The 12,949-nt window shown below is 49.9% G+C and overlaps 1 protein-coding gene across 1 annotated transcript; it reads left to right on the top strand.

The window, feature by feature from the left end:
• The first annotated feature begins 2,571 nt into the window (after window positions 1-2,571).
• LOC116862845 lies at window positions 2,572-12,222 on the top strand. The gene is given in 7 exon segments (XM_032850272.1): window positions 2,572-2,622; window positions 8,757-9,131; window positions 10,129-10,216; window positions 10,219-10,377; window positions 11,455-11,617; window positions 11,619-11,715; window positions 11,932-12,222. Coding segments are annotated over 7 exon segments (1,224 nt in total).
• The last annotated feature ends 727 nt before the right edge of the window (window positions 12,223-12,949 follow it).

Below are 12,949 nucleotides of genomic sequence, written 5' to 3' on the forward strand. Positions count from 1 at the left end.
TATTGGCCGTGGTGGCAAGATCTTCTGTGATGCTTCTGTTAGTAAAACAAATATCAATTTCCGATAGTAAGTGGTTGAAGGTGCGGTCTTAGCACCTAGCACCTCAGTCCCAGGACCTCAGTACTACTGTACTACTCTGCAGAGACAATGGCTGAGAATGAACAAGGTGGATGGAAACTCATCTGGAGGGTACAAGGGAAGGGTGTGTGTGTGTGTGTGTGTGTGTGTGTGTGTGTGTGTGTGTAGGGGGCTGGGGATAATAGCGCTGGCCAAGCTGTAGCTCCAGCTTATCTAGGTTCAAGAGTCATGGTGTTTCAGCATCCATCATTTTGTAAATGGAGAATATACCTTTTGTGTGGAGTATGAGAAGGCTTGTTCCAAGCATTCTGTAGGTGGTACGGAAGTCATGGAGAGCAGCAACCTCCATCTACTAGAATAGGCGTGAGAGGTTGAGTGCTCTCAAGAAGGTGTCTGGCTTTCACAGGGTTCCCTATGTGCCTGCACACAAGACTGATGAGGACAGTCATACTTTTGTTCTGAGGATGGAGTCTTGGAAGAATGCAGTGTCCCTTGTGATCCTGGAGTCCACTGTAGAGCTACTTCATGGGAGTGGTTTCAGCATCTGCTTCATGAGATGTCTGTCCTCTGTTGAGTTCTGGGTGTAGTTTCTGTGGCTGTGTCCTCATGGCTGGGATTTCCAAGGGGTGGGATTTTTTGGCTTCATTGTAAGAGTTGGTCCACTGGGAGTGGGCAAGTCCTGTTCTGCTGCTGAGAAGTGTGTCTCTAGCGGTTGGAGTGTGTATTACAAGCCTAGAGGCCAATGGTGAGGTGGTTACAGTGGTCAGCAGGCTATTGTTATTGATGATTTTTATGGATGAATTCCATAGGATGAGATGTTAGATTTTGTGTTTAGGGATCCTCACTAAGTGCCCATCAAGGGTGTTTTTTCTGAGCTTTATATTCAATATCTTTTTATTGCTTCTAATAGCCTACCTTGTACTTGGTATTCCAATGAGCAGTGCATTATAACACTGCCTGCATTTTACTCTTGTGTTGATGAGGATTCGAGAAAGGAAAATGTTGTCAGTGCTTCTGCAGATTGTACATTGGAACAGCCAAATAATAAAATTTTATTTTTGACACAAAGTAGGATGTATCCTGCCATGATTCTTAGTTTAAAGTAGGGGAGGGGGCTCTCTTTAAATATTGGTAATGAGTACCATAGGCCTTTCTAGGAATATTATCGGATTCTATTGGAGACTTGGTCTTTGTAGAAGAATCAGGAGTTGACCAATTATTTGTTACCTGCTTCATTTTCCATGAACAGTTCCACAATATTTGGGTTCACACCTCTACCATCGTGAAATCATCCCAACTTTGGCAACCGCTTGCCCTTGTCTGCCAAGGGTATGCTTGAGCCAAGACAAAAGCAAATTCTCAGTGACTGGGAGGCCCTAGAATCAGGATGCTCTTGGTGAGGAGTTACTGAGATCTTAAATTCTAAATGAGCTCCTGCACCCAGTTGAAATGCATTTCAGATTTAGAAAGTTCAGATAGAAATTTTGTGTGCACGATGACAATTGAAGAAAATGTGTCATTTCTAAACCTAACCTTAACCTCTAAAAGTGAAACCAAACCTGACCTTAAAGCCCAAACTGGAACCCCGAATCCCAAACCTGAAATTGAACCCGAAGCTTAAACTCTGAGCTTGAGCCCTGGATCCAAGCCCTGAACCATGAACCCAAACCCTAAACCAGAACTCTGAGCCATGAACCCTGAACCCAAATCCCAGGATGAACCCAAACCCCAAATTTGACCTTGAACTTTATCCCAGAAGCCCTGAGTCTTAAACCCTAAATTATAAACCTAAAGCCCTAAACTCTAACTGTTCCCTTGCCCCTCACTCTAAATCTTCACCCTGATGCTTTCCCCAAAACCTGATCTAGAACTCTGGCTCAAACCTGAACCTCAACCCAATTGAAATCCTTCACCACACTTTGTTTATTCATTCACCACTGATGGATATTTGCAGTTTCTACCTTTTGATTCTTGTGGACACTGTTTGGGTAGGGGGCTAGGGTGAGGGTCTTAAATTGGGGTCAGGGCTAGGATTGAGAGCAAGTTAAGGTCAGAGTGTGGGTCTGCGTCAGGGCCAGGGTCATGTTCGGTGCCACCGTTTGGGTCAGGGACTGTTGTCATTCCATATTTTTTTCCAATTCATTTTTCCTTACCTATTTTTGGAGAATTTGGGGGATATTGGGCTCCATGCAGCTTGAATTTCCAGAATGAAATGGCTCCACCTGGACCCTGGGAGGGACAGGTGCTTCTGTTGAAGGGTGAGCTCCCCTAGTACTGCACTGCTCCCCACTGCCTGCAGAGGGCACAGGACCCCAGCTCCCGCCCTAAGCCAGGCCTGTGCAGCTGCAGTTGGGACAGGAGTCGGGCCTCTTCAGGACCCGCTGTGGAGACTTCTGGAGGACGTGGGCTGCTCCCTTGCTGACAGGACAAGCTGGCGAGGATATGCGCCCACATCCACACTGACAGACAGGACCCACTGTGGAGGCTGGGGCCATGTCCACACTGACAGCAGTCTCGCCCCCTCAGGACTGGCCGCTGGAGAAGGTGAGGAGAACCCGCCTGAGTGGGGACTGGTGAGGGGGTGCGTGGTCTCAGGACCCCAAAGAGGAAGGGTGCGCTGTGTAGACACTGGGGCTTCTGTGGTTTTGTGTGTGGTGACTTGGCCTCCGTCTGTGCTGTTTGTGGGGCTATGGGGTCCCGCCTTTCTGGGCTTGGATGTGCGCCCCAGTCCCGCGTCTGTGTTTATGTGCGGATTCAGTTCCTGAGGCTCCTGAGACAGTCTGTAGTCAGAGAGCCGCCGCCCGCCTCGGTGCTTGTGTTCCCCCTGCCTCGTCCCCGCAAGGTCCTTCCCGTGTCCACACCCACATCAGGGTTGGTCCAGAGTCTGGAAGTTCCAGAGTGACAGCGCAGGCTGTGTAGGTGGCTGTGGGGAGAGGAGGTATTTTCCCAGTGTCGGTTCTTCCCTGAGCACAGGGTGTCTTCCCGTCTCCGTGTGTCTCCCTCCCTGTGTGTCATCAGTGTCCCATGGCTGTCGGAGGACAGGTCTGTCACCCCCTTGGTTCAGGGGACTCCTAGGTATCTTGTTCTTTTGGATGCAGTAGTAAATGAGGTTTTTCTCCGTAGTCTCTTTCCGATGGTTCCTTTGGAGCATGTAGAAATGCAATTGATTTGTGTATATCGGTTTTGTTCCTTGCAAGTTTCTCGAATTTATTAGTTCTGTTTGCCTTAAACTCAAACTTCCAGTTATTTGGCCAGTAGAATGGGTTTATTTGGGAATAGCAGAGGATGGCAACCTGGGATGAGCAATCTACAGGCACATCACAGGCAAGTGCAAGAAACAAAGGAGAGGAAAGTTATTTCATGGAGAAGGAGGAAGAAGTTGGGAGGGTTGCTTGGAAGGAAAGTCCCCTGGAGCAAGGCGGGGGTTCGGGGGGATGGAGGATTCTCACTGGCTGAGCTGTGGGGATGGTGGATTTCTTGTAGGAGATGAACCCCCCAGCTTCCCCTGTGGGGCCTGGAATGGATGAGTCTCTCCCATGGGGGATTGTAATGTGGGGGTCTGTAATGGGCACTGAGCGCCAGGCACCCCCTTCCAGCATCCCATTCTGGGTGTCCCCAGTCCACTTTCCGGAGGCTTCCCTTCATGCTTTCTTACAGTTCTAACCACGTTGTGGTGGAGCATCGTGGAGAATTGGAATTCCAAATCCCACTGCTTCTACTGCACCCAAGACATGGGAGCACCCAATTAATCCTCCCACGAGTCTCTTGCTAACATGTGGCCTCCTCCAAGGGAAAGTGGCCTCTCCACCGTGGGTAAACTGGATCCGTGAGGGCTTGGCCTCCGTCCTGAAGTTGGCTTCTGTCCTCTCTGCTTCTGTGACGTGGTGCTAATGTGGATGTTTGAAAGAGTCATTTACTCTGCGGTGATTTCAAATCTGCAGTAACTTGTCACAGCAGCACAAATATGCTTTATTTCCACACTCAGACTCCCCAGCTGTTGTTTCTTTACCACGTTTGCCACTTGACACAGGCTACTTTGGTGCATTTTATCCCAAACAGGGACAGTGTCCCGTGGAACCACCACGTAACCCCCAGTGAGGAAATCATGATGGTTCCCACATTTGAACCCAGACCACGGGCCCACTTCAGCTGTCACCACCTGCCTGATGGTCTGAAATGTCTTCTCCATTTGGATCCAGTTTTCTTCTTCTGAAACTTTTTCCAGGACTTTCCTTATTAGGGTAACCTTGATGGACTTAATTAAGGAGCACAGATGGCTCCCATCTGAGTGGTATTTCTATATGACTTAAGTCACTGGGGCTGTTTTCAGTGTCCATCCACATTGTGACATGCATTGGTCCTTCATTCATTTTTTTCATGGTGACTGAACATAAGAACATTGACCCCTTAAAACATTTCAGGTGCACAATTCTCTGGCCTTCACTGAGTTCCCACGGTCGTATATCATTCCCCAGAATTTTCTCATTCTCCATGAGGGAGCCTGTATGCATGAAACACCAACTCCCCGTTGTCCTTTCCCCTCGGTCCCCTGCAGCCACATCCAGCTTTGGGTCCCAGACATCTCATCCAAGTGGTATCATACAGTATCTGTCCTTCTGTGACTGGCTGATTTCACTCAGTGTAATGACTTCCACGTTCAACCTGTGTTGTAGCCTATGTCAGAACTCCCTTCGTTTTTAAGGCTGAATCATGTTCCATGGTGTATAAACCACATTTTGTTTATCTATTTATCTGTCAGTGGACACTTGGGCAGCTTTCACCTTTTGGCCGTTGTGAGAAATGCTGCTCTCAATATGGGTAGTTCTACTTTCAATATTGGGGGGCATATAGGCTGCAGTGGAATTCTGTGTTTAATATTTTAATGATTTTATTTGTTTATTTGACAGACAGAGATCACAAATAGGCAGAGAGAGAGGAGGAAGGAGGATCCCCGCTGAGCAGAGAGCCGGATGCGGGGCTCGATCCCAGGACCCTGGGATCATGACCTGAGCTGCAGACAGAGGCTTTAACCCACTGAGCCACCCAGGCACCCCTGTGTTTAATATTTTAAGGAACCACCATATTTTCCCCCCACAAATGAACCATTTTACTTCATTCCTTCATAGGCAGAACAAGATAACCATTTCCGGGTCTACCTCATTTTGTTTATCCTTTTCCTCATGGATGGACATTTGCATATGTCATTTGCAAAAGGACATCATTTTCCCCATGGATGGACATTGCTGGTTTTTGCCTGTTGTGAACACGGCTGCTATGAATATTCCTGTACATTTTTGTTTGTTTGTTTGAACCAGTGTTGTCAATTGGGGGGGTATATATCTAGGAGTACAATTGTTAAACCTTATGGTAATTCTGCTTGGATCTATTTGAGTAAATGTCAAACTATTTTATATGTAGACTTCACCATTTTTCACAAGCAATGTTTAAGGGTTTCAGTTTCTCAACATCCTTTTGTTATTTCTTGTTTTCTTGATCATAGTGATTTTACTTGTGCAAAAGGACATCTAACTGGTTTAAATCTTCATTTCCATAAAGACTAATGATGTTTAACATCTATTCATGTGTTTTTCACCATTTGTATGATTTCTCTGGAGAAGGGTCTATCCAAGTCCTTTGTCCATTTTAAAAATGGAGTTGTCTTTTTGTTGAGTTGTAAAAGCTCTTTACATATTCTGGGCAACAGACTCTTATTAGATGAATAATGTACAAATATTTCCTTCCATTCTGGGGGCTGTCTTTTCACTTTCTGAATAGAATCTTCTGATGTACAAATATTTTAAAATTTTTTACATTTCTTTTTTAAGACTGAGTGGGAGAGAGTAAGCAAGTGGATAGGGGCAGAGGGAGAAGGAAAGAGAATCTTAAGCATGCCCCACACTGAGTGGGGCTCAATCTCATGACCTTGAGATCATGATCTGAGCCAAAATTAAGAGTCAGATGGTTAACCAACTGAGCCACCCAGGCACCCGGGACAGATTTTTAATTTTGAGGATATTTATCTGTTTTTTTTTTTTCCTCTCCCTTCTTATGCTTTGGTGTCAGATCTAAAAGCATTGCTAAATCCAAGGTTATAAAGGTTTATCCCCATTTATTTCTTCTAGGGTTTATAATTTTACCTCTTACATTTAAGGCTTTAACTTATTTTGAGTTAATGTGTATATGTGGTGTGAGGAAAGGGTCCAGTTCCATTCCTCCGTACATGGATAGCTGATTGTCTAGCACCCTTTGCTGAAAAGACCATTCTGTTTCCCCAGTGTAATGTCCACCCTTGTCAAAATTCAGTGGACCATAAATGAAGGCTTTTATTTCTGGGCTCTCAGTTAAATCCCACTGATCTGTATGCATACTTTTAAAAAGAAATTTATTTTATTTATTTAAAACTTTTTTGTAAATTTAAAAATCAATTAACATATAATATATTATTTCTTTCAGGTTGTACGCATGCCTTTACGACAGTATCATAATGTTTTATTTACTGTTGCTCTGTATTAAGATTTGAACTTTGGAAGTATGACCTTTCACCTTTGATTTTCTTTTTCAAGATGGTTTTGGCTATCTTGTGGTCTCTTAAAATTCCATATGACTGTTAAGATTAGCTTGTGCATTTCTTCCCAAAGGCCTTTGTGAAATTTCTTGGGAACATATTGAATTTCCACATTGCTTTGTTACTGTTGCCATCTTATCAATAGTATGTCTTTTTATCACCATGGGGTATCCTCAGATTTATTTAGGTTTCCCTTACTTTCTGTCAGCAATGTTTTGTAATTTTTGGTGTATAAGACATATACCTTGATTACATCTATTTCTAAGTATTTTGTCCATGTTGATATTCCCTAAAGTGGAATTGATTTTTAAATTCCTTTTTGGATGATTCATTGCTAGTGTATACAGATAAAGAGAGATTTTTGTGTATTGATATTTTATCCTGTAACTTTGCAGAATTAGGGGACTGGTTGTGGTCATTTTTTGTTAATCCTTCAGGAAGCTCTCTATGTAAGATGATGTCATCTCTGGTCTCTGAATAGACCTAGTTCTACCGTTTCCTTTCACATGTGGGTTCCTTATTTCTTGCCTTATTGTTCTGGGTAGAACTTTCAATAATACTGAGCAAGGGGTGAAAGCCAGCATGAAGGACTTGTTTGTGATCTCAGAGTAGAGCTGTCAGTCCTCAAAATTGAACACAGTGTTTGATTGGGGTTAGGGTGGGGTTAGGGTTAGGGCTTATTTAACCTGCGGGGTTAGGGTCTCCCTGCCCTCCACTGTACAGAGCCCATTCTTCTCCGGTAATCAGCAGAGTGATCTTTTCAGCACATAACCTTTGAATCTCTCTGGGATCCGCTCCCCAGCTGCCTGTCCTCTCCAGCCTTTTCTCTCCCACCGTATCCTCCCAACCCCCCTTGGGGCTTCCAGGTGTGTGGCCTCACTCCAGGCCTTTACGTTCTCTCTGCCCTCTGCCAGGAGCACTCTTCTCTCCCTGCACTTCATGTCTGGCTTGTTCCCCTGTTGGCTAGACCTGGACTTACCCCTCACGTCTGTCAGTTGGGTGTGGCCTTGTCCCCTATTTAAATGTAGTGCCCACTTTCCCTGTGTGAGCGATTTACTAAGCTGCCAGGTATGGGGCAGGCACTGGGAAGTAGCCTTGGTGCCTGTGTGAAAAAATCGGTCTCAGGGCGCCTGGGTAGCTCAGTCATTAAGCATCTGCCTTCAGCTCTGGTCGTGATCCCGGGGTCCTGGGATCGAATGCCGCCATGTTGGGCTTCCTGCTCAGCGGGGAGCATGATTCTCCCTCTCCCACTGCCCCTGCTTGTGTTCCCTCTCTACCTGTCTCTTTCTCTGTCAAACAAATAAATAGAACCTTAACAAAAATCCATCTCAGAGGGCTCACCACCCTTGCTGATAATGGGGGAGCTGCTGTCCCCACAGGTAGTCCCCTCAGAGAGACAAGACTTCCAACTTCTTGGGGCCCGGGAGATGTAGACCTGAAGCTGGAAGCTTCCACTCTTGGATTCTTGGCTGAGGCCTAAGCAAGCCCCCTCTTCTTCCAGCAGTCCTCTTTCCCCTTCCCTGCCCACAGGCTGGACCTGATTCCTGATCTGCGGGAGTTTGAGGCTCCTAGGAATAGCAGCAGTTGACTGATGGACCTTGTCAGCTAGAAGCCCAGTAACCTTCAAGGGAGGACCCTATGGGGGTGGAGACAGCTCTGTGGGGGGCTGCAACAGCCCCCTCAAAGCAAAGTGGGGCAGGAGGCCAGCCCTGCTGATTCTAGCCAGTCTGTAGGCCATAGAAAGGAGGGGTGTGCCCAAAGGTGCTCCACTCCTGGCAGGTAAGGACAGAACCTGCAGGGTTTGCCTGGGAACTCGGCACAGGGGGAGCATTCCTGGCTCCAGCGTGCTGACTGCAGGGCTGGCTTCCCGCCTCTGAAGACTCAGGCTCCCTTTGTATGATGGGATGCTGATGGCCTCCATCTCTGGGAGCAGAAGGTAGGGAGGCCCCACAAGCAGACTTGCTTAGGATAGGCTGGGAGAGTGGCTGTAGCTTAAAGCAGCCCAGGGCCTGCCCCCTTGAAGAAGGTGCACACGTCTATGGCCCCCAGCTCTGGGTTCCTGCCGCCAGCCTCTGACACTGACCCCCCTCCCGCTTGTCCCTCATCCCTGTAGATAGATGGTCCTCCTGGAGCTCTCCCTGCCGAGGGCAGAGAAGCCCATCATGGTGGGACACAGGTTCACCTACTAGGTCGTCACCAACCAGTGGGCTACCAGGCCTGGGTGCCTTGCTGGGAAGGCTGGAGGGTGGTGGTCCTCGAGGTCCCTGGCACCCTGCACTGGCAGGATGTGTCCATGCAGCACATGGCCAAGGTCAGCTGCTTCTGTGAGCAGCGCTTCCTCCGTGAGGTGGACGACCTGGCGTGTGCAGATGTGGACAGAAAGTTCTGTGACCATGTGGGCATGGAGATCCTGTCCTCCCTCTTTGGCACCTTGCACCCCAGTTTCTACTGGGTGTCCCATGAAGACTTCAGCTACCAGCGCTGGCCAGTCGTTGTTTACAATGTGGCTATTTAGTTCTCAAAGCCCAGAACTAATATGAGTGTTTCCAGTGACTGAAGGGGTGGGATACTTTATTATCTATCATACTTACAATAAGTCTAGCATTATGTGGCTGATTTTATGCAATTTATCGGATAGGGAGATGATCGTGAGTGAAAGTGATGTACTCTCGCTCCAACACTCACTTTGTCCCAGAGCTAAAGTGTGGTCACTGAAAAAAAAAAAAAAATCACTCATTTTTTTTCCTCCTCTGCAAATCTGAAGGTACCACTGCTTGGAAATAGGATTCTCTGTAGAATTTACGGGTTGCTAAGAGGTTCCATAGCTGGAGGAAGAGCATTCCTCTGCTTCTACTTCCAGAGCCTGAGAACGTGCGTTAAAAGTGGGTATTAAGGAGGGCACGTATTGCATGGAGCACTGGGAGTGGTGCAAAAAACAATGAATTCTGTTATGCTGAAAAGAGAAAATAAAAAGTTGGCCACAGGCCCATATGCTTCTCCTACCCTTGCAAAGATACAGGACTTGAAGCTACGTGCCTGCAAAAAGAAGGGAGAATTGCCTATAAATTATCTCACCAAACTTGATTCTGATGGCGGTAAAATTCACCAAGTGCCCCAAAAGAATCCAGTTAACTTGTCACACCCATAGGCGCACGTGTCTCTGTCTAGTGGTTTTCAAGCATCGAAAACCTTCCTTGCCCGCCAGCGCCCCGCCCCCTCCCAGAGATCCGGACCCAGGCGGCTGCAGGGGCCCCGGCGCGATTCCGTCTGAGGCCGCCTCCCCTGGCCGCGCTGCTCAGCACCTCCGCTCCGCCCCTCTGCTCTGCCGGCGGCTCTGCCTGGGGCTCGATCCTCGGCCGCTTCCTCTGCCTCTCCCGGCTCGGTCCGCGCTGCTCTCTCGCCTCTGCGCACGGGTAAGAAGGGAAGTGGGCGGCGCCGAGCGGCTTCTCCGGGACAGAGGTCCAGTCCCTCTCGGCGGGCGACAGGCTCCCGCGCAGCCCGGCCGGCCGCCCCGAGCGCGCTCTGCTTCCCGGCGGGCGGTTCCTTCGGAAGCCGCTCGGCGCCTCGCCTGGACCTGCCCCGGCTCGGGGTCGCGATGGAGCCCACGGCCGCCACCACGCTCACGGGGCGCTCGCGGCTCCTGCGCCCGCTGTTTCTCCTGCGGCTGCTGCGCGGGATCACGGCGGCGCCGGCCGGGTGGGTCGCGGGCGCGACGCGCGGCGGAGCGGAGACCGGTGAGTCCCGGGAACTGGGGAACCTTGTCGCCGGCTTGGGCCGCCACCCCCCACCCACCCCCGCCGAGTCGCCGCCGCCCGCGGGCTCCTTGCCCGCTCCGCGGACTCCGCCGGGACTTTGCCGCCCTGTGGAGAAGAGGAACCTGGGCGACCACGGACGGCCAGGTCTGGGCGCTGGAGCCGGGGGGAGGGGAGAGGCCGCGGCGGGGAGTCCGCTGTCGCCCCCGCCCCCGCCTGCCCCCTCGGGGAGCGGGAGGCCAGCCCTGGAGCCCCGGGCTGCGTACAGGACCGGGCGATCGCGCAGGGCCTGGACCCAGCACACCCCCGCGACTCTGGCACTGAAGCAACTTCTCCAGGAGTCACCACCCCCGCCCCTCCAGAGCTCCCCCTGGATATATTTTGTGGACCTTTTAGGGTTTTTCTGTTTGGGGAGTTTTTCGTTTGATTTGCTTCTATTTTATATCATTCTGACTTATGCATTTCTCTGAGCCTTGTGATCCCTTCCTCTGGTCTCTGCTCAGGAAATTCTTGATAATCTCAGTGCAACAGGGGACAGGCCTTTCTTCACTTTACCTGGACTCATCCTTGGAGCCCATTAGGGCCATCTTCTGGGCCCTATGGAATCCTGTGACCATGGTCTTGAACTCTCCCTTCTCTGACTTTGGATTCTATCCTCACTGCCCCTACCCTGCCCCAGCTCCTCAGGAGCAGCCCCCGCCCTGCCTCTCATCTTCCTACAGGACACTGGCCTGCGTCCTGACAGTTCTGTGACATGCAGGCATCCTCTGCTATGGCCTGGCTGGCCTGTGTGTGCATTGGGTAGAGTGACTGATGCAGCCTTTGGCCTGGTAGGTGCGGGTTCCCATCTGGGGATATGTGGCTTCCTGCCAGGCAGAGGTATCCTGATCCTATCCCAAAAGGGGAAGGACGCCAGCCTCTACACTAGGGGTAGCCGCTGTGCAGGGACAGTCCTTGCTCTGTCTTGCACACATTCTATTGCTGTCACCTGGATGGCAGCGGGTGCCTGCTGCTCTTTTTCTTTCAGCACCAACCTCCACCTGTGTTTTTCCTTCCCAGACGCTCTCTTGCTTTCCTACAATTTCTCCATCACATCTCAGGCCAGGCCCGGACAACCGTGGTGTGAGATTCAAGGCCAGGTCAATGGAAACGAGTTTCTTTATTATGCCTGTGGGAGCAGGTGGGTCATACCCATTGGTCCTTGGGGGATGAAGCTGAAGGACAGCATTTTGGGACACACAGATGGATCCTCTGGAAGACCTGGGGGAAGAGCTCAGAAAGAAACTGCTGGACATCAAAGCGGAGTTTGTCACTGAGAGCGGTGAGTCCGAAGGCCCAGGGCAGAAGGAGAACACATTGGCAGGGCTGGGGAGCTGTGGTGTTCATGTAAAACTTCGAGGTGGGTCCCAGCAGCCAGGGCAGACAAGGAGGCCAGAGCAGGACCAGGAGGGCAGTAGGGGAGCTGAGGCATGCACAGCGGGTGGGGCAGAGGATTGGTCAAGACCAGAGGCTGACCTGCTTCCCCTGGTGGGGCCGGGGGCGGATTCTCTCACCCTGCAGGGCTGGCTCATGTGTGAGCGTGGGGCCGACGGACACAGCAGAGGATCCTGGCGGTTTGTCTTCAATGAGCAGTTAACCTGCCTTTTTGACCCGGAGAACAGAAAGTGGATAGAGATTCCTCTTGGAGACCGACAGGTTAAGGACATGTTGGACGGTGACAGAGAGCTGACCGAGCACCTCATGAAGATCGCGAATGGAGACTGTAAGAGATGGTTCCAGAAACTGCGGGAGCACAGCCATGAGACGCAGGAGACCACAGGGAACTAGAAGACCGGATGGAGTGCTGGTTCTCTTGAAGAGATTGGCCGACCCCACCATAGTGTGTGTGTGTGTGTGTGTGTTTGTAATGATGCATACATGATGAGTTGTTCTTGGCAGTACAAGGGCCACTAGTGTGTTCTAGTATCCTTCTTTTCCCTTCTCACCTACTGGCATCTCTCCCTACTGCACATACCTTTAGTTCTCTCTCTCTGGATTTCTTCCTGGCCCCAACCTGAAGGCATCATTCTGTTTCCAGAGATTTACTTCTTACTGTTCCCTTTTCTGAGCCTCATTGTTGTTTTTTGTCTCCCCTGGTCTCTTTCTCAAAATCCTTCAGTGCCAGGTGCAATGTCAGTTCCTGACAAGATGTCTCTGTCAACAATCCATACGTGTCCCCTTCTCTTCTGTCACAGCAGGAGTGACTGTCTATATGGAAAGCCTTGCTTCCCCCATTAGCTATATGATCTGCATGAACCGCCCCCTCTTCCATCCCTAGGACCAGTCACAGCGGCTGCCACAAACATGGTAGAAGGAGGACATCTGGGCTGTAGGATTACGTGGGGCAGCAGCTAAAGATTCATGCCCCCAGTTTGGGGCCCCTAATCAGGGCTCTCACTACTGTGTTTCCATTTCAGGAGCACTGGCCACAACACTGCGTGTAGTCCGGGTCAAATGCACAGCCATCAGGCCGATCACTTCCGTCCTCCTTGTGGTCCTCACGCACTCAGTCTTC

This window comes from Lontra canadensis, unplaced genomic scaffold, assembly GCF_010015895.1.
Source record: "Lontra canadensis isolate GAN:19392208 unplaced genomic scaffold, GSC_riverotter_1.0 scaffold355, whole genome shotgun sequence".
NCBI classification, from domain to species: Eukaryota; Metazoa; Chordata; class Mammalia; order Carnivora; family Mustelidae; genus Lontra; species Lontra canadensis.